A 19,099-nucleotide genomic window follows, 5' to 3' on the forward strand; every position below is an offset into this window, starting at 1 on the left:
CTCTTTCCAAATTGTGGATCATTTTCACTGCTGCAAATAGTCAGCCACTGCTATTGAAGAGATGCTTTTTTGAAGAACACTTTCTCACAGGCTTTTCCTAACAAAATACTAATGGTTTGTTAGAAAACAGACCACTAAAAAAAAATACCTGACTTTAGCATTGTTCCCCAACAAATCTGAATATTTTTGTTCACTGCACTGACTTCACCAAGGGACTCAGAGTTAGCAGCCTCTGTCGCTACTTGTCTGATTATGCACAACTTCACAGAGGTGACAAGATCAGAAATCTTCGGGCCCCAACCAGTTTCTGAAGCCTGAAGAGGGATTTCTGAAATGCCCAGTTCCCATCCCCAACTAGAGACCTTCTGCCATGCTTCTACCACTGTATCCATCAGTCTTCTTTCCTGTCCCTCACATCTGAATTCTGATTACGTGTCTATACCAGCCCAGTGTCCAAAGCTCGACCTTTTCAGGTTAGTTCCTCTGCCCTTCCTAGACAGCCTCTAGACTTCCAGAGCAAGTCATTACCCAGAGTCAAACACTCAAGGCTCATCTACCCATTTCTTCCCTCCTACACTGGAAATCTCACCATCCTTGTTCCCAGGTGATCATTCTTCTGCTAGACTCCTCACCCGGTTTGTTTCATTCCTTACCTCATCACCTCACCCCACACCTCTCTGCCCTGAACTCTTCTTCAAAGTCTGTGTTCTTTCCACCAGCTGGTTCCCACACAGACTTTTTGAGATATACATATATGTATATATCTATCTGCTCACCACTCTGGTCTTCTTAATCAACCACTCACCTCTGTTCATCCCCTGTTCCTCGTGCTCAGGTGTTCCAGCTCCCACCCAGAGGGTCTCATCTCCTTCCCAGTGCACCTTAGCACAGCTGCATACTATTGTGCATCTGTCAAAATCCACTACACCAACAGACATCCCAAACCTGCAGGGCCAAGAAACATCTTTCACTTCCCTGCTGCATCTTCATGGCTCATCAGGAGTTTGCACCATCACCGTTTACCCTCACGTTCACTTTCAGTGAAGAAAGTCTGGGTATATTTGCTGGAAGGAGTCTCAGATGCTCCGTCGATCCCGCTGGCACAGTCGATCAAGTCGTGTGGTTGTTAAATGTATGTTCTTTAGCTCATCTGGGCCATTAAGGGCTCCACAGTTAATTGAAGGTGAAGCATTTATTGTCTAGAAAAGAACCCAAGCTGCCTCTGCACTACCCTCTTGCGGCCAGCATGGGGTACTGCACAGAACGACTCAGCGGTTAATCCTACACATACAACAATTTCCATTTCTCTCCAGACACCCTTTAACTAAAAAGATGGGCATGTGGAGTCTGAAATAAATTCCTACATTTTAAAGCCCACGCTTCATGAATTAGAAACTTGTATTTTTGCTTATAACTGGGGTGCATCAAATAAACTCTACTGTGCCCCTCTCACCTGAACACTCCCAACTCCCTGATCAGTATTTTCTATTATAAAGCAGAAAATTGAAGGAGAGCAAGAAATTTCTTCCATCTCCAAGCAGTTTTTATTCTTACTCACCCCAAAGGACTGATGGATGACAATGAAACATGCAAGAATTTTCACTAAAGGACACAAAGTGGGTTGCTGTCATTTCCGATTGCTTCACTACTATTAATCTATTCCTAAAGCACTTCTGGGTTAGGAAGAGTTCCTCTGAGAACCTGAGTTGAAGGGTGAGTCCTGGAGTTTCCAGCAACAACACTGGACCTCTTCTAAACAGCACAGGTATGAGGCATTCTCCATGTGAATGAGACAGAAACACAGAGTTACTGGTAAAAAACATCTCCATTTCTAGGGAATGTGAACATTTTTATTGTGATCTCACTTCCTGCGGCAATTTCTTTCTACCAGCCTTGAGAGAGTCAGCTCACCAGCAGGATCCAGCATCTGGGAGGTTTCACAAGACTGGTCTACAGCCTTCAGGTTGGCTGTTTTAACTCAAGTGTTCTGCTGTCTCCCTTGATCAATACTAAGTTGCTGCTTCACGCTGCCTTCTGTAGAGAACCCTAACAATTCCTCTCCGTTTGCCCCAATTCCCCTTCCCACCCACCCCCTAAGCCATCCTCCCTTCCAAATTCAAATCTGCTTTGCACCAACTAAATTTGAGATGCACTGTAACAAACGCATGGCCACATGCTCCTTATACCATCCAAATGAATTACTTCATGGGGAAACTTGTATTTCAATGCTATGCTTGGTATTTTAAAGCATGTTCAGCTTTCAGTCACTTCTGTTTCTCACAGGAACCTTCACAACTCCCTTTCAATTCTGCAACCTACAACTTAAATCCTATATACAGTAAATACAGGTTAACGGCTCGGTTCCTTCACATCTTTGTATCCCTAGTCTTCTCCATGAATGATCTTCACTGCAATCAGTGAGATTACTCACTAATTAAGAACTGCATGTGAGTAGAAAAAAATACCGTATGATTAAGTGGGCTTGATTTTTAGACTTTTGGGGGGTTTCCTGCAGGACCCGAATCAACCACAATAGCCATCACAGATGTCATTGCCTGTCCCAATCTTGCAGTACACCACAAGTACCTTTTTGAAGACAGTCACACTCACTCAACAAGAACAACAGGTAATCAGGTGACCTTTGTTTAGAATAATCCAGACTGCTCTTTGAATATATAGGCCTAAGTGCAATGTGCTGTTTTACCAAATTTACAAAATCTGCCCCAGAGCATTCCTTTGGATGTTGACCTGTTTTGAGAACAGGAAGCTCTATTAAACCTGCTCTGCATTTACAAGTCCTTGTCATTTCCTCCCCACCCCATTGGATTTATTCAGCATTTAGTCTATGCTTCACTGTTTCTCTTTTTCAGCAAAAGCTTCAAAAGATAAAGACCAGTGCAAATGTGAAAACCTTGTGACGTTCCAGAACTATGCAACCAATGAAGTACAAAGACTCACCCAACGATATATCCTTTCAGAATGTTTTTCACATATAAGACAAGGGGGGCAGGTTAAGAGAAATGATAATTATAACACATCAAGTCTAAGCTGCCTCCATAGCTCAAATCAGTTTACTACAATGAAAAGCTAAACTACTTCATAGATAATGTAATCTCCAAGAAGCAAAGCTTTTAAGACTTGAAATATGCCTCTCCTTCATGGAAGGGACCAAAATATCAGGATATATAAGGATCTTAACTTTAATAATCCCTAACAGTAAACACCTTCAGGGACAGCAAAGAAATGGCAGGGCAAATTCAAGATAAACACCCTTTGCTTTGAATTAATTCTTCAGATGGTACCAAAACAGCATTTACTGGCTACAGGAGTCAGAACACAGGAGACCTTTCCCTTCTGAAATGCCTGATGCAGCGAGTCATTTAAAACAATAAGCCACATGAAGAGGAATTTGGAGGACTGAGGTCTGATTAATTTTGCATAAACAAATACGCAAATAAAAATTGGCAAAGTGGAGATCAATAGCTTTACACACACACACACACAAGTTTGTCTTTTCAATGAAGCTGTTAGTACAGAAGCTTCTACACTATCTGTAAGATCCACCAGGTGACTCAGGAGACAACAGCAGCAAATTGGCAATAAAACTTCTTGCAATATTTTGCATCATGCAATATTTACACAGTAAATTCATGTATTTTTTTCAGGAAAGCTGCTTCTGCCCAAACAAATAAATAGTAAGACGACATCACATTTTCTATTTAAGTTTTGTAACTGTATGCAAGATCAAGAAGCAGTTATTTTCTGCACAGGAGAGTGCAGTGACACCAACAGCTCGGAACAGCGTGCTGCTTAGACAAGAACAGCTTCAGAGTGAGGAACCTGTGGAGTTAACGGTCCATCCAGAGGGTTGTGACAGCAGGTGAGACCAAAGAGGACTGTTAACCTGTTGTAAAACATTGTCTACCAGTTCAGACCTTACCTCCAGCTATTTTGTGTGACAGCAGCACTATGTATTCCACCTTCTCAAGTGAATCCTTCATGGGTAGCTTAAGGAAACATGTTCTGATCACTCATTTTAAATTATTCCATGCAAAGTAGAATTAATTCAAAAAGGGGGGAAAAGCCATCGCATTGCTAAGTGCTTCAAATGCTCATCATCATTTATACTGCTCTGAAGGGACTTGTCCAAAGTCTCCAGATCATTTCCCACATCCTTTAGAGCATTATCCATGTTCCACATGCACTTCCAACCCAGATGCTGACAAGAAAGACCACTTCTTCCCTCTTAGCATCTTTACTGTCATCTCCTGTAGCTGGGTTATGAGGAACTTTGAACTTACTCATAATGGAAGAGGGCTTACCAACACGTGCTTTTTGGCTTCACAAATTGAGCAGGCAACCCTGTGATTGTTCTTGCTTAGAGTTGAAGGACTCCCACTCTTGCTTCTTACTAGCACAAAGATGTATTCTTCTCATCAATACGACGAGGGGGGAGGGTAGCACATGGCCATTCTGGCCAAACTCCGAGGCTGAATTCAATTTGCCTCTCTACCCTAACCAATTTCTAACAGCCCCTTGTCAAAGATTCCACTTTTATATGCCCAGATGTCCATTTTTCCCCACGTAAGACCCCAAAACATTGAAATCAAGACACTAGACTAACAAGCAAAGAGTGGGGTGGAGCAAATTAGTCCTTTTAGGGTGGGCCTTCAGTTCTCCCTTGATGCTGGGTCCCCCTCTTCCTCTGAGCCTCCCCTAGCTCCAGCCTTGAGACCACCACCTCGGGGAGGTGGTCAGGCAGCCGGTAGGGATCAGACCTCCTCCTGCAGCAGCCACAGCAGTGCTGTCAGCTGGAGGTGCATGTCAGGACAGCCATGCTGCACACTGCTTTGCATTGCTACAGCTTCTCACTTCTGGGGGGGCCCACAGAGCTTGTTGTGCTCTACTCCACATCTATCCAGAAACCACTGGCTTGGTAAAAACAGCTCCCTACACACACAGCCACAGGGCAGGAGTATAGGGTCACGAGCAGATTTTCTTGCTGCAGTCATGGAGCTCCAGACAGTTTTATCATCTACCATTAGCTTACATCTAATTTTCCATGTGATTAAGTGAAACATTTGTTAAACAGCATTAACTGGGATAAAGATTTAGCTTCCCCTTTAAAATAAAGAAAGATGGCAAGTTTTCAGAACCACCAGCCTTTTTAATAAGCTGCAGCCTGAACTCCATGTCAAGGTATGCTCATTAATGAACGGGGCTTCACACAGCTCTCTCAACTCGGGTGATCAAAGCAGAACAAGAAAGTACAGGGGGGTAATTAAAAACTACTGGGAGTCAGAGAGTAACAAAGAGAAGAAACGAACAAGTTTACAGACCACAGCAATCAGGTTCTTCTATTAACACATGCTATCAGGAGCTGTCTTTCCTTAACTTTTGTCTACTGGAAGAAATGACGAAGAGAATGGAAGACTTGGAAAACCGGCTAAAATACCGATAAAAATATACACTGTATATTTATACACACAAACTTGTCAGAGCTATTTTCTTAAACTGGTTTAAAGTAAATTTACAAATCCTTTTGTCTGAGACTGAGAGAGAGTATTTTGGATCCCTGCATCTATATACTATGTGTTCTGTCTTCCATTGATTGCAGATAAAAAATATTGAAAATTTTATATATATAAGCAATCTAGTAACTAGCAAAAATTCTAATTAAGCAGAACTAAATAACTGAAATAAGCTATGCAAAATAATAAAATGCTGTTATTTTTTTGAAGTGAAACCTCCATGTTTTGGAGTACTTTGAGGGTATGAATTTATTTGGCTTCCTTTTCTGTATTTCCCTTCTCCACTCACTCTGCTAGGATTTAAAGCACCCTTTCTGTGTGGATATATATAGCTCTACATATGCATATGTATATAAAAACAGACTAAGTGGGACAGCATTCACAGCAATTAGGTTTCACTTACACTCTTACAACCAGAGTGAACTACTGAAATCAGTTAGAAGTAAAAACAAATTTATACATTTGTGTTCAAACTGTGAAAGTAATGGGCAAGTGGGAAGTCTGATGGATTCTCAGGGTATCAGAATCCAAAGTTTCAAGTTGTTTTTCTCTTACCACATCCAGACCATGCAACTTCTCCCCACCATTCTTCGGTCAGCATTAAGCTATCCCCTAACTTTCCTGAATGCAACTAGTATTTTAATTATTAAATCATTCTTCGGGCAATACAACTAACTGTACACCTGTTTGTCAAACACTAATACACAAACCAAACCAGCAAATTGCTTCCAGCCATTCAGGCCAACTGAAGTGCCCTCAAGTTTTACTCCTTCCCCTTGGCAGCAACTGCACTTCACTGCTGACTTCCACACTAACAGCAGTATCTGAACTACCTCTTGAACTTGTCCATATCTGTGGCTTAATACGTAGAGACACCAGTGCTTCCTCCTTTGCTTTGACACCCATTGGTTTGCCTCTTTACTATCTCCAAATGGGAATACACAGCTGCACCCACTCTATACCAGAAGCAGAATTAGTTGCAGCCAAACTAGATTTAAGCGATCTCAGATAAGCTAATGAGTGTGTGTGGATACGTAGCAGCAAGCTTTAAAAGCTCCCTTATGCTTTGGCATACTTTGGGAAATGCAACCCCTGCAAGGATACTGGTACATACTGATTATCATCAGGTGTTTCTCTTATTGCATGTCAGCAAGCACTGGCACCTTAATTAATAATCCCTAGTAAGAAGGAACAGCCAGCACTCATGGTCACACACAGAACAGGCACCAAGCTGTAAGATACCAATGTCTTCAGCAACAGTGACTTGAGAACACCAACTCCTCTGTTTTTAACATCACAACTTCAAAAATTAAAAAAAAAAAAAAGAGTAACTTAAAATCAGCTGAAAAGTTAATTAGTATCTTACTGCAAGTATGATGCCTAGCAGCTACTCTATTTTCTATTTGACAGACATATTCTCTTGGAATGAAAAGACAAAGGGGATAATCTGCAGTAGTATTTTGTGATTGATTTCATAAATTTTTCTTAGTGTAAACCCCTTGGGGACCCCACCAACATCCCAAATTTGCTGCTGTACCTTGCATTATGATTTGGTTTTGCATTAGCAGTCCAAACCCAAAAACTAAGGGAGCCCTAGCCTGTTGAGATTTGGTGCCATACTTGCCATGATCAAGTCTTACTCCACTTACCTCTCAACATCCACAACTTCTAGAGAAAGAAACAGGCAAGTTTTGTCCTGTGAAGATTATTTCTAACAGAAGAGGAAACACAGCAGTGGTAATGAATCTTCATTTATATAGTTTGTTCCCTAAAACCAGCAAAGGTATAATACAAAATTTTCTTAAAACAGATCTGTAACCAGTTTTATTGTAGAAATAACACCTTTACAGCATTTACTTCTCACTGGCTTGTTCTGGCATGCTTCTAATGATGTCAGAGTCACCTGTAAAACAAAAATATATTGTTACAAGAGGGCTCACAGAAAGGTGTTTTCAGGAGTTATTCAAAAAGTCAAGAAACAAAGAAACCACACAACACACTGATTCTACAAATAGAAAACAACTTAAGAGCAATATAAAGACAGCCTGTTTAGGAAAAAAGCAAGTAATTTTCACGGGTTGATAAAAACAACACTTGTAACTGTATTTTGCTAGTCAATGAACAGTGTTTTTATGATAATTATGTACCTGTCACTAGCATTTACAAAACCAGTACTAGAGCAACAATCTAGTCCTGGAGGACACAATGCATAGTTTTAATCTAGCGAATGTCTAGCCTCCCCTGATCACCAAAATATCAGGACAGCGAGAATATTCGCATTACATTACATAGCAACAATATTTCCTTGCAGTTCCTTAGCTCACAGTTAGCCCCCTGTGCCCCCTAAATCAAACCTAAAAGTAATATTTTGAAAGTTAAGCTTACAGCTAGTATTTGAATACAAGCAAACTAAATAAAAGTTGTCTGAAAAAATAGTGAATTCAAACCAATGTCACTTGGGGAACATTCAGTGAAAGTTATTACAGAAATCATTAAATCCATTTGGTCAACAAACAGAGAACAAAATTGATTATTTTGTTATAACATTTTGGAAAGAGAGAAGTAGCTTAATTAGCAGTCTATATGAAGAACCTGAGCAACTCTCTGGGACAAAGAGTGCTACCAAACCACAGTAACTTCACACAGATTTACAGTTTTTAAATGTTTAATATCATTTTCAGCCCTGGATTAGTTCCACTTGCATATAAGTTATTTTTATATATAACATTCTGGGAAGCAGAACAACTCACAATCCTTTGTCTTAGATAAAAACAGTCAGACAAGGCTGATGCCCACAGCATGTTGCAGTAGCTCACACTCTAGCTGATGGGCTCAGAAACACGTACCATAAAGTTATTTCCCAGCCACTGAAACCTCCTCACAGACCAAGGTAGACAAAATGCATGCTCACAGGAATGGGAGCTACGCACAAATACAAGCAGCAGTAATTCCAGGTTCTAAGAACCTCGGACTCACAAAAGAACAGGACCTTGGTCAGAGAAAACTGTAATTCAGAATTAAACCCGATGGAAAATGACAGCAAAGTGTGTCATCACCCCTGCACATTACTTGCTCAGTGCTGCTTCTCACAGGTGGACAGAGGAACGACTGACACACACCCATTTGGTCACTACCCTGCAAAGGAGACCTACCTGGGTCGATGATGGCCAGCGTGCACACTCTGTAGTACTTCCCGCAGGCTGTGCCCAGTTCAATGTTGTTGCCACTGTAATGATGGACACCAGTCTTGGCAAGCATGGCGTAGTACTCGATCTCCGATTTCCTGAAATTCAAAAACTAGGTGTTACAGCACTGACAAACAATTCTGATTGACCTAATAAAGCTAGAGCAGCTTTAACTCCAATCACACTTAAACCTTGCAGTTTTCCTTCCCACCCAGACAAACACATCTGTCCCTTCCCAGACAACATCACTACTGTGCTGTGGCTCAGGAACCCTTATCCAGAAGGATGCTGATGGTATGTAACAGCAACCCACTTTTGGAGAGCAAATCCTTAAGGTTGTTCCTACACATGCCCATTTCAGGACTTCCAGCCTTCAAAAAGGTTGTAGGAGCTAAGCCAAAGTGCATAAACAACAACCCCTATTAATGCTGATACTCAGTAGCCAGAGACCTGACTGCCACTAGCTGTGAAAGAAAATCTGTATTATTTCTTTAAAAAAAAAGAATGAATATTCCCTTAATATTATTAACGTTAATATGTGGTTAATATTGTTCCTCAATTACTTTTGGGATCCCCACTAACATGTTGCCCAATATAAGAGTCCTGTCACTTCTCAAGCATCTGACTTTGGTTTTCTGCATTTACACTTTCCTGAATCTGACAGTATCCCTTGAAGACAAAAAGGGACCAGAAAAAAAAACCCAAGGAAAATGTAAGGAAGTTTGTGAAGACTTGATTCTCAAAAAAGCAATTTCACTGGCCAGGAACCTAAATTTATAACTTACTTGGACAACAAATTTTGTGTGCTTCAAATATTTTAAATCAGTGCCAATTTAAATTAGAAAGCTAGAAAAATGTTGGGAAGCACTTCAACACACCCAGACCTGAAATCATTATACACCAAACAACCCATTACTTTTATTTCACAGCACTCTGGAACATGCCAGTAAGTACTCTGCATTACTAATTCACTGTAGCAATTAACACGAAATACATGCTGTGCTCATCTAAAGAACCTGCCCGAGTTTTGAAGAGAATTGGTTTTTCCATACATCTACTTACCTCAAAGCAGGACAGTTGTTGGCTAGGATGACCAACTTGGCTTTGCCCTGACGAATCATTTTTAGAGTCTGTTTGTATCCTAGCACATATTTACCACTTTTCATAACCAGCTGAAGCCTAGAGTTTATAGACTCCAAGGACTTTTTCTGAAAAAAAGATGTAGAAAGGGATTATTGTACATTACTTTACATTTTGCAAAACAGCAAAAAACATAAGAAAATGAAGAAATTCCAAGTACAAGCCATCTTTTAATAATTTCCCTATGATTTGCAAAGCAGAACAAGAAAAGCCAGCCTACTGTGTGAGTACAAGAAAGATTGTAGATAGAGGGGTTGCTGAGACTATGTTTTTCTGACATAATAAAAATACCTCTTACCCACGTGCCTTAAAATAGAAAAATACATCTTAAAGCATTGCTGCTGCTATCTACGTTAATCAGTAACACCTGGGTGCATTTGATAAGCCTTTTCAAAGCTCAACTAGTCAAGTCCAAGTAAATACTACTTCTGCCTTCCAAATCTAGGCCAGGTTTGGAACATGTCTCTTCCTAGGGTGCACCCTAACAGCGTTATACCGGTTAGCTGAAACAAGCAGCCACATGCAATATAAGCCGACATTCCAACGTGAGACCGTGGTGCTGATGACAACAGGCAAGTGCATTTGCAAGGAAGAACTCCACCATCTAACCAAAAGCCCCCAGGTGCCAGAGTCGCTCTAAGAGAAAGGCCAGAACACGCCAGGAAACGCAGAAGCCGAGCTCCACCCGCACTAGGAACTCAGCACCAGCTCTCCCTTCCCCCATCCAGCACAGGACCCCTGTAATCAGGCCGGGACAGCGCACAGGAGGGAAGCGCGGGCAGAGAAGCCGGGGGGAGGCGGCCGCAGGGCGCGGCTGGCAGCCTGTGCGAGGAGAGCACGGCCCGAGCTGCCAGGGCCGCGACAGGCCCCTCCGGCCGCGCCCAGGGCCTCCCGCCGCCCCCGGCCCCCACCCCAGACCAGGCCGGGGCCCACTCTGCCTCACGGCCCCCCTCCGCCGCCCCCTCCCGCGCACAGCCCGCTGCCGGCGCAGGCCGGGCCGCCGCCACGTGAAGCCGGCGCGGCCGGCTCCCACTCACCGTCTTCTTCGCGGCCACCATGTTTGCTGCCTCACGTCGCGTCGGGTCGGGCGGTACCTGGAAGAGATGGATGAACGGGGGGGAGGGGTTAGCAGCCGGCAACGGCCCCCTCCGCGCCCGCCCGCGCCGCCCCGGCCGAGCCCCACTCACCGGAGACGCGCCGCCAAGATGGCCGGGCCGCCAGAAAGGACCGAGCTCCCACAAGGCATCGCGGATCCACGCGCCGCGGCTCTCGCGAGACGCGCGAGGAGGCCCTCGCGCCGCCTCCCTCCGGCTGCCAATGCGCGGCGGGGGGAGGCGGGGCCATCGTCACGTGCCGCGGCGGGGGGCCGTCATGGCGCCGGGGCCAGAGGGAGGGTGTTCGGGTCTGTGTGGTCGTTCCCCCCCCCCGCTTTCCCCTTCACTAGTTCGTGTATTCACGGAGCGATTTTAAATGCGCCTTTTCCTTGTCACGGCCGTGCGGGAGGCTCCGGGCACCGGTCAAGGAAGCCCCTTGAAGGGAGAGTCCCAAGGGGCCTGAGCCTCCCATTCCCCTGTGGGGATGTCACTTCTGCCGCAGGGCCCGTGTGGGGAGTCACAGCGGCCTTCCAGTGCCTGGAGGGGGCCTGCAGGAGAGGCGGAGAGGGGCTCTATCGGGCAGTGTAGTGATAGGACGAGGCGTAATGTCTTTAAACTGAAAGAGAGGAGATTTTGGTTAGATGTTAGGAAGAAATTCTTCACGAGACACTGGCACAGGTTGCCCAGAGAAGCTGTGGCTGCCCCATCCCTGGAGGGGTTCAAGGCCAGGCTGGATGGGGCTTTGAGCAACCTGGTCTGGTGGGAGGTGTCCCTGCCCATGGCAGGGGGGTTGGAACTAGATGATCTTTAGGTCCCTTCCAACCCAAACCATTCTGTGATTCTATGACACTGAGCTCAGGAATAGCTCTGGGCCTGAGGCCACCTGTGTTTGCAGGTTTAGGCTTGGCCCTGAAGTTTTGGAATCACAGTGCAGGGAATCCTCCTCCTGCCCCTTGCGGGCTCTGGAAACCATCAGCTTGAAAATCACAGATTTGACAGAGGTGGAAGGGACATCTAGAGATCATCCAGTCCAACTTCCTTGCTAATCAGGGTTGCCCAGAGCACAGCACTCAGGAGCATCCAGGCGGGTCCTGAAAATCTCCAGAGAAGGGGACTCCACACCCTCCCTGGGCAGCCTGTTCCAGGGCTCTGCCACCCTCACCACAAAGAAGTTCTTCCTCATATTTGAATGGAACTTCCCATGTTCCAGCTTGTGCCCGTTGCCCCTTGTCCTGTCACTGGAAACCACTGAAAAGAGTCCGACTCCATCATCCTTCAACCCACCCTTCAGATACTTGTAAACATAGATGAGGTTTCCCCTCAGCCTTCTCTTCTCCAGGCTAAAGAGCCCCAGCTCTTTGAGCCTTTCCTCATCATGGAGATGCTCCAATCCCTTAATCATCTTTGTTGCCCTACTTTGACTCTCTCCAGTAGTTCCCTGTCTCTCTTGAACTGGGGAGCCCAGAACTGGACACAGTATTCCAGTTGTGGCCTGACCAGTGCAGAGTAGAGGGGGAGAATGACCTCCCTCGACCTACTGGCCACACTTCTCCATATGCAGCCCAGAATTCCATTGGCCCTCTTGGCAACAAGGGCATATTGCTGGCTCATGGAGATCCTGCCATCCACCAGGAATCCCAGATCCTTTTCCTCTGTAGTGCTTCCCAGAAGATCCACCCCTAACCTATATTGGTGCCTGGGGTTCTTCGTCCCCAGGTGCAGGACCTTACATTTGTCCTTGTTGAACCTCATTAGGTTCTTCTTTGCCCAGCTCTCCAGCCTGTCCAGGTCACGCTGAATGACAGCACAGCCCTCTGGAGTGTCAGCCAGCCCTCCCAGTTTGGTGTCATCAGCACACTGAACACAAGACGAGCTGGCTATGACATGAAGTTCTCAGTGGTGGCTGGCCTGGGACAAGCAGCCTTTGGTCAAAATGCACACCAGCATCCCAACTATTTTTTTTTTCTCTGTAGACACTGGGTAACAACCTTAGGTATTGGCAGATCAATTTAAGCACCTAGATTAAAATCTAAGCTGCTAACACTAGGATAAAGACGAGATAAAGGCATGTTAGAAAAAATATCACCAAACTTAAGTGAAGCTTAAACATCCCAGGTGAAACTCAAACACTGGTCCATCTCTAATTGTAAAGCCCTCTGGGAATAATTTCTAGATTAACCACATATAAATAAAATATGTATGATAGATAGTACATATAGTATAGTATAAGAATGTTACATTTTGATGTGTCCCTATAGTCCAATTTCACTTACTGAAACAAAATAAGTTTCAGCCCTTTACAGAGCATAATTTAATCCATTTTGAAGTGTACTTCCAACTGGTATTTTCATTGGCCCCCGAAAAGTCAACTTCATTCTACATCTCATTCTTTTCTTGTTCCTCCTCCTCTCTGTGTCCCAGCACTCGGGTGCATTGCTGTTGTCATATCGCTACCATCAAATTGTGACGTTGTTTTTAATTCTTTACACTTTTACCTGGTTGGATGTGATCCTGGCAAAAGAATATAAAGCTCGGTGGGCCTTGTGAAGTCCCAGGTGTGATTCCTTTTGACTGACTATGCCATGTTTTAGGATCTTGCAAAATGTTGGTGCACAGCTCCAGGAGAGGGAGCTCTTTTCAAGGGTACCCTTGCAACCTCCTCTCGAATTAGGAGAGAGTGGGACACTTTCCTTCAGAGTTTTATAAACTAGTTCTTTTCAGTGATGTGTCTTTTTTTTTAGGAAACCTGCCTTTCCTAAAAAAACTTTCTGACAAACACTTTGGTCATTGGACCTCAAATTCTGTCCCTAAATCTATGTGGAAAAAGGATCTGGGGGAGGGGGAATACACACAGAAATGGGCACTATTGTCTCTCACCCCCCAAATCTCCCTTCTGTGGCCATGAAGGTCACTCCTGGGGCCTGCGGTCTGTAAAATGTCCTTTATAAAGGCAAAGGGCCAGGCCGGGTCAGGTGAAAGCAACACTACAGGAGGAAGGAAAAGCTTTGGCCGCATCAAAGTTCCTTGAACAACATAGTGCAGTTCTGTTAAAACCAGCAGCTGGGAGTGGACAGGCATTTACCACACAGGTGTTAGAGAATTAAAGCCTGGGGGAAGGCACGCCAGGGAGAATTTGGCACCCAGGCACCCTCCGCAGGGGATGCTGAGCCCCCTCTACCACGGGGCCGTGCTACAGCAGAAATAAGGAACAGGGAGGGAAGCTGCAGACAATGTCTCCATCTCTAAAACCAAGTTATGAGACGGAGAGATCCAGGGGGCAGTTGGCAACCTCGGGAAAAGCATCGTGACTCCTCCCTGCACGAACAGCAGCCACCGTGGTCCCATCCAGCCCTCCCGCCTGGGTGTTACTCTGGCCCAGGGGGCTGGTGCCCAGTTTGTTGGTGGAGATGAGCAAGCAGGGAATGGAGAGTACATGGGGAAAGCAGGGCCACTCCTCCCTGCTGCTTCTCCCACCCTGGCCTTACTCTGCGCTTGCCTAGTGAGAGGGCCGGGACAGGGTTTCCAACGGAGAGGGAGATAATTTAATTCAAAGCTGGAGAGTAGTAGGCTTGAAGGAGATGTCTCACCACCTTCCCCCACCTAAAATGTGCTGATAAGGTTGGGTAAGAAAGCACAAGTTAGAGGCAGGAATTAGGAGAGCGGGAGTAGTGGGAGAAAAGCCCCTGGTGGAGCATTGACTTTTCCCAAAAATTGGGATAACAACTTCATCATTTTGGGCCTGGAGGAAAATGAAACCAACTCAGTGTATCTGAGAAATTCTAATTGATCTAGAAGACGGAAAATATCTAAGAGCATAAAGAAGCCTTATTTTCTTTGAATCTGGACATGCAATCACAGATTCCTGAGTCATGACTGGAGTAACACTCTCATGGCCATCCTTTAGCTGGGGCCACCACTTCATGATACATGGACTTCAGCAGAGATGGCAGCTGAAGGAATTCCCATCCTGAGCCTTTTTTTTTCCCCCAGAGTTGTTTTTAAGCCAAGCCAGTGCTTGGTTTGGTGATACGTCCCACAGCAGTACTGACACAGCCGGTGGGATGTCCTGCTGGGGATGGACATGGGTGGCCGGGAAGGAGGAATCAGAAGGGAGCTGACACCAACGCCAGTGTATCAGCAAACAACAGTGCGAGCCATGGTGGCCTCAATACTCGAGGACAGAGAAGCAAGTTCATGCGTTTTCCTGCAGGTGCAGACCTGTCCATGCAGCACAGGCACACGAGTTTCTGCTGAGAAATCCCAAAGCAACTTTTTCTCCACGTTAGAGAACCCCAGACATCACCCCTTCAAACGCAATGGAACTCATCCTTGTGAATAGGGTGGTCTCATTGCCCATCTAAAAATGACACGTGAGCTGAGGACAGTAAAATGAGGCGCTAAGAAAAAAGGTACGTGTGCTAATTACCTGTGCTGTTGTAGGCAGTGTGTAGTTACCTGAGAGAAAAGAATGGAAAGAAGAAAGGAAAAAGAAGAAAGAGCAAAAATTAATACTGAAGTCTAAAAAATGAGCAGTAGGTGGATGCCCTAAGGGCACAGCCCGGGAGGATTATTCTGTTAAATTCTCTGAACTTCTGAGATCTTCATAAGGTGGAAACGGCAGCAGTGCTGACCCTGGGAGAAAGTGGGGATGACCCTGACAGCTGGGGATGCAGGGGGACATCTGAAGCTTCCCTGAGCATCAGCAGGTCATGGGTAGAGCTCAGGACCTGCTCCTTGCCGGAGCTGCTGGATGCCTGAGAGGATAATGGGTACTGACCAGCAAAGAACCAGAAAATGTGGGATGGGATTCAGGGGGAATTCTTGAGCCCTCCAAAACCCCCTGCGAGGGGGAGGCAGCGTATCTTTATTGTCCTTCACGTGCCAGAGGACCCACACTAACCCTGAAGGACTCAATTCAAAAAAGAAGGGTCATCTTTTGAAAAGCTAGGCCTACGTCTTTATTTCACCAATATGACCAAAACATGCTATTTCGATAGGATGAAAATATGTAAAAATACGATCCCATTCTTACTGTTTTAGTCCTGTCAAATCTCTGCACAGTTACACAACAATGTTGTGGGAACACCTGCAGCCATTAGTTTCTCCTCTTGCACTTGTCAGGGCTATTAAAAGTGACAGACTGTGCTCTCTGATAATCACCGCATTTACAGCGAACGCAAACACGTTCAGCCCATTTTCACAGGGTCATGCACCACGCTGTCCCCTGGGTCGTCAGGCAGAGAAATGCAGTGCTCTCTTCCAGATTGCTGGGAATTTGGGATCCCAGTAATGCACAGGTCTGTTGGATTCAGATGCAAACCTCTCCTTGGCCACCCTCCCAGTGGCCTCACTATGAGGAAAGGAGGGAGGGAAGGAGAGAGGAAGGAAGGAAGGAAGGAAGGAAGGAAGGAAGGAAGGAAGGAAGGAAGGGAGGGAGGAAGCTGTAGAGGAAAATGGGCCAAATGCAGAAAGGTTATCTCATTAGGGAATAGGGAAAATCTTGAAGTTCAATACTGTCTCTCATGAACACCTGGATATCTGCACAACGGGGATATACTTTCAGTCAGCAAAAGGATGCTAGGAAGTATGTGTGTATGCACATACATAAACATATGCAAATATAAATACATACATATATATACATATGTGTGTAGCAAGCTTAAAGATACTGCCAGTACAAGAAGATATGTACATTTTCTAAGGTCCAAACACCTCCGTTACGTCCAGTCTTCCTGCTCAAAAGATGCAACTTCTCCTTTACTCGTGGGAGGATGGAAGAAGACCATGAAATTATCATTTAGTGATTCCAGGAGGCATCTGCCAAACGGCCTTTGGGTTCTCATTCCTATTTCTGTCCCTTATCCAAGGCCTGTTTAAGAACATGAAGTACAGCGCAGCCCTGGCCCCGCCGGCGAGTGCCCTTGGCTGCTGATACGTGCCCACACGTGTTCCCTTGCTCTGGCCTCGTAAATCTTGAATTCCTTTCTCCACTGTTTCAGTAAGATGAATGGTGGGTGCACTCTGCACAGCTCACCCTTTGGCTAGGACACAGAGGGAAGCAGGTACAAAGCTCCCCAGGCAGGAGAAGGAACTGAATGTGGCTTTCCCTTTTTTATTTTCCTTAGGGCCTGGTGCTCAATGAGTCTGTCCTGGTGGCCTGGCCACCTTGCTTTGTTCTCTGAAAGAACATCATGGAAGAAAGGTGGGATGTCAGATATGTTTGTCATCCCTCCCTTACGTATGTGCCGTCTGCGGGCAGCTTCCTCAGCTGTTGGGATCCTTTCATCTTCTGCTTTCATACCCGTGGCAGCACAACCCATCCCAGTTTGTAGGCAATAGGTGGGTGCCTATCTTATATAAATCTTATATACAGCCACAGACAAATCTATACAGCCTACAGTTTGGGTTTTTTTTATTTATTTTATTTTTAAAAAGCACCCCAAAAATGAACTCAAGCTGAGGAAGCAGAAGTTAATGTGTTTAGGCCTACATGGTGTATTCCCTCTCTGTTGCTCCTCACACATTTGCCAGGTGATTTCCCAGAGTGACACACAGTGGCTCTGATGGCTCCAGGGTACACCTTATACCCATACAATGCATACCTTATCTCCATCAGTCTTTCCCATGTGTACCAGAGCTTCACACTTGTGCTACAGGGGTAGTACAGGTCCCATCGTGTATACCATATGTCCAGGATTTCCATGTGTCTTGCAGTCTGGGTGGAGTTATTGCTGCTGCCCCACCTTGGCTTCAGGACATCAATAAACCCTGGACAAATGTCCAAAGACAATACATTTTGTCTGGACAAGTTTCTGGATGGAAAAAAAAAAACAACCAAACATATATTTACAAGAATGGGTGATTGCTGTGAAGGACATAATGAAACATGTCTTGGGTGCAATAAATAAAATACACTGGCCCTGCTTGTGCAAACAAATACAGGGTAAACATTCTTCATTCTTACTCTTTGGAAAGTTTCTAAGGCACTTAGACTTCCCTGGACATCTGCTGATTTGCCTATATGCAAATGTAAAAATCACATTAGCTTTATTTTACCTTTAAGGCTGGTGGGAGGGATGTTACAGGTGGCTGCTGGGTCCAGAGGACTCTGCGACCTGGGGATTCTCCTTGCCTTCCCGGCTGCTGAGACCCCAGAGGACTCCCCATCCCAGTCCCACAGATGCATCCGCTGCTGTTCCCGTTCATGGGGAGGGCCAGTAGCGAGGCTGAGCCCCCCGTTATTAGCCTCCGGGGAGACCTAATAGTACCTGAGGGGGCCTGCAGGAAGGCTGGGGAGAGCCTGTTTACAAAGGCTGTCAATGACAGAACAAGGGTTAATGGCTTTAAACTGGAGAAAAGCAGATTTAGATTAGACATTAGGAATAAGTTCTTTACTATGAGGGTCGTGGCGCACTGGAACAGGTTGCCCAGGGAGGTGGTTGAGGCCCCAGCCTTGGATTAGTCAAGGTGAGGCTCGACGAGGCCCTGGGCAACCTGGTCTAGTTGGGGGTGTCCCTGCTGACTGCGGGGACTAGATGACCTTGAAGGTCCCTTCTGACCCAGATGATTCTGATTTGATGCGTGTATCCAGGCACAGGCACCCGGGAGGCTAAGAGAGAGCACGGTGTCTGTACATGCACATAGCCCAGTCCTGACGCTCCTCTCCAGCTGGTCCGCACTGGGGCTCCTAAAGAAACCCCACCCCAATCCACCTCAGGATCACAAGCACAACCACATTCACGGACCCTCAACCATCAGCATGGCCCCAAGTCTGCCTAATAGAATGGTTAGAGGTGGAAGAGACTTTAAAGATTCTAAACCCCACTAAACCTCACTTCTAGCCCACTAACATCGCTGCCCAGCCCCTGGACCCTCTCACACGGGTCTCCTGCTCCGTGCCCAACCTGGCTGGAGGGTGTGGGTGTGGGTATGGGTGTGTGTGTTTTAAAGCACCATGGCCGGGGCCACCCCCCCGGGCTCGGTGCATCACGGCGGCACCTCGGGCCCCTCCTCACCCCGCCCCGGGCTCGGGCGGTGGGGAAGCGGCCGCAGCTCCTGCCGCCGCCGCTCCCCGCCATGGGCTGCTCCAGCAGCGCCCGCAGCCGCCCCCCGGACCCGCCGACTGCCGCCGGGCCGCCGCCGCGGGGTG

General features: G+C 45.9%; 3 protein-coding genes across 7 annotated transcripts in view; 2 read left to right on the plus strand and 1 right to left on the minus strand.

Moving 5' to 3' along the window:
* Window positions 1-5,745, plus strand: part of MATN2 (matrilin 2) — a 69,761-nt gene extending 64,016 nt beyond the window's left edge. Inside the window, exons 24-27 of one of the 4 annotated variants that reach the window (XM_014965535.1) lie at window positions 1,892-1,963; window positions 2,516-2,626; window positions 2,871-2,966; window positions 5,406-5,745. In XM_014965535.1, coding sequence (XP_014821021.1) covers window positions 1,892-1,963; window positions 2,516-2,626; window positions 2,871-2,966; window positions 5,406-5,461 — 335 coding nt within the window. In that variant the 3' untranslated portion in view covers window positions 5,462-5,745. Of the gene's footprint in view, window positions 1-1,891; window positions 1,964-2,515; window positions 2,627-2,870; window positions 3,618-5,405 lie in introns of those variants that run through there. The other 3 variants (XM_014965534.1, XM_014965537.1, XM_014965536.1) reach the window with 3 other exon arrangements.
* Window positions 5,746-7,266: 1,521 nt separating this feature from the next.
* RPL30 (ribosomal protein L30) lies at window positions 7,267-11,173 on the minus strand. The gene is made up of 5 exons (XM_014965539.1): window positions 11,044-11,173; window positions 10,894-10,950; window positions 9,779-9,924; window positions 8,684-8,814; window positions 7,267-7,434 (listed from the first exon to the last, which is right to left on the minus strand). Exons 2-5 carry the CDS (start codon window positions 10,912-10,914, stop codon window positions 7,385-7,387), a joined length of 348 nt encoding a protein of 115 aa, XP_014821025.1. The 5' UTR covers window positions 10,915-10,950; window positions 11,044-11,173; the 3' UTR covers window positions 7,267-7,384.
* Window positions 11,174-18,993: 7,820 nt separating this feature from the next.
* ERICH5 (glutamate rich 5) overlaps window positions 18,994-19,099 on the plus strand; it is a 12,812-nt gene continuing 12,706 nt past the window's right edge. For both annotated transcript variants that reach the window (XM_014965190.1, XM_014965189.1), the window contains exon 1: window positions 18,994-19,096. In XM_014965190.1, coding sequence (XP_014820676.1) covers window positions 19,027-19,096 — 70 coding nt within the window. In that variant the 5' untranslated portion in view covers window positions 18,994-19,026. The remainder of the gene's footprint in view (window positions 19,097-19,099) is intronic.

Source organism: Calidris pugnax, unplaced genomic scaffold (assembly GCF_001431845.1).
Source record: "Calidris pugnax isolate Ruff unplaced genomic scaffold, ASM143184v1 scaffold41, whole genome shotgun sequence".
NCBI lineage: Eukaryota > Metazoa > Chordata > Aves > Charadriiformes > Scolopacidae > Calidris > Calidris pugnax.

What these genes read in the sequence shown, in the direction of transcription:
- RPL30 (XM_014965539.1), bottom strand. Translation starts at nt 10,914, where the DNA reads ATGGTGGCCGCGAAGAAGACG. An exon ending in TGGTGGCCGCGAAGAAGACG is followed by an intron (nt 9,925 to 10,893) that starts GTGAGTGGGAGC and finishes TCTTTTTTTCAG; the next exon opens with AAAAAGTCCTTGGAGTCTAT. An exon ending in GCTGGCCATCATCGACCCAG is followed by an intron (nt 7,435 to 8,683) that starts GTAGGTCTCCTT and finishes TTTGTTTTACAG; the next exon opens with GTGACTCTGACATCATTAGA.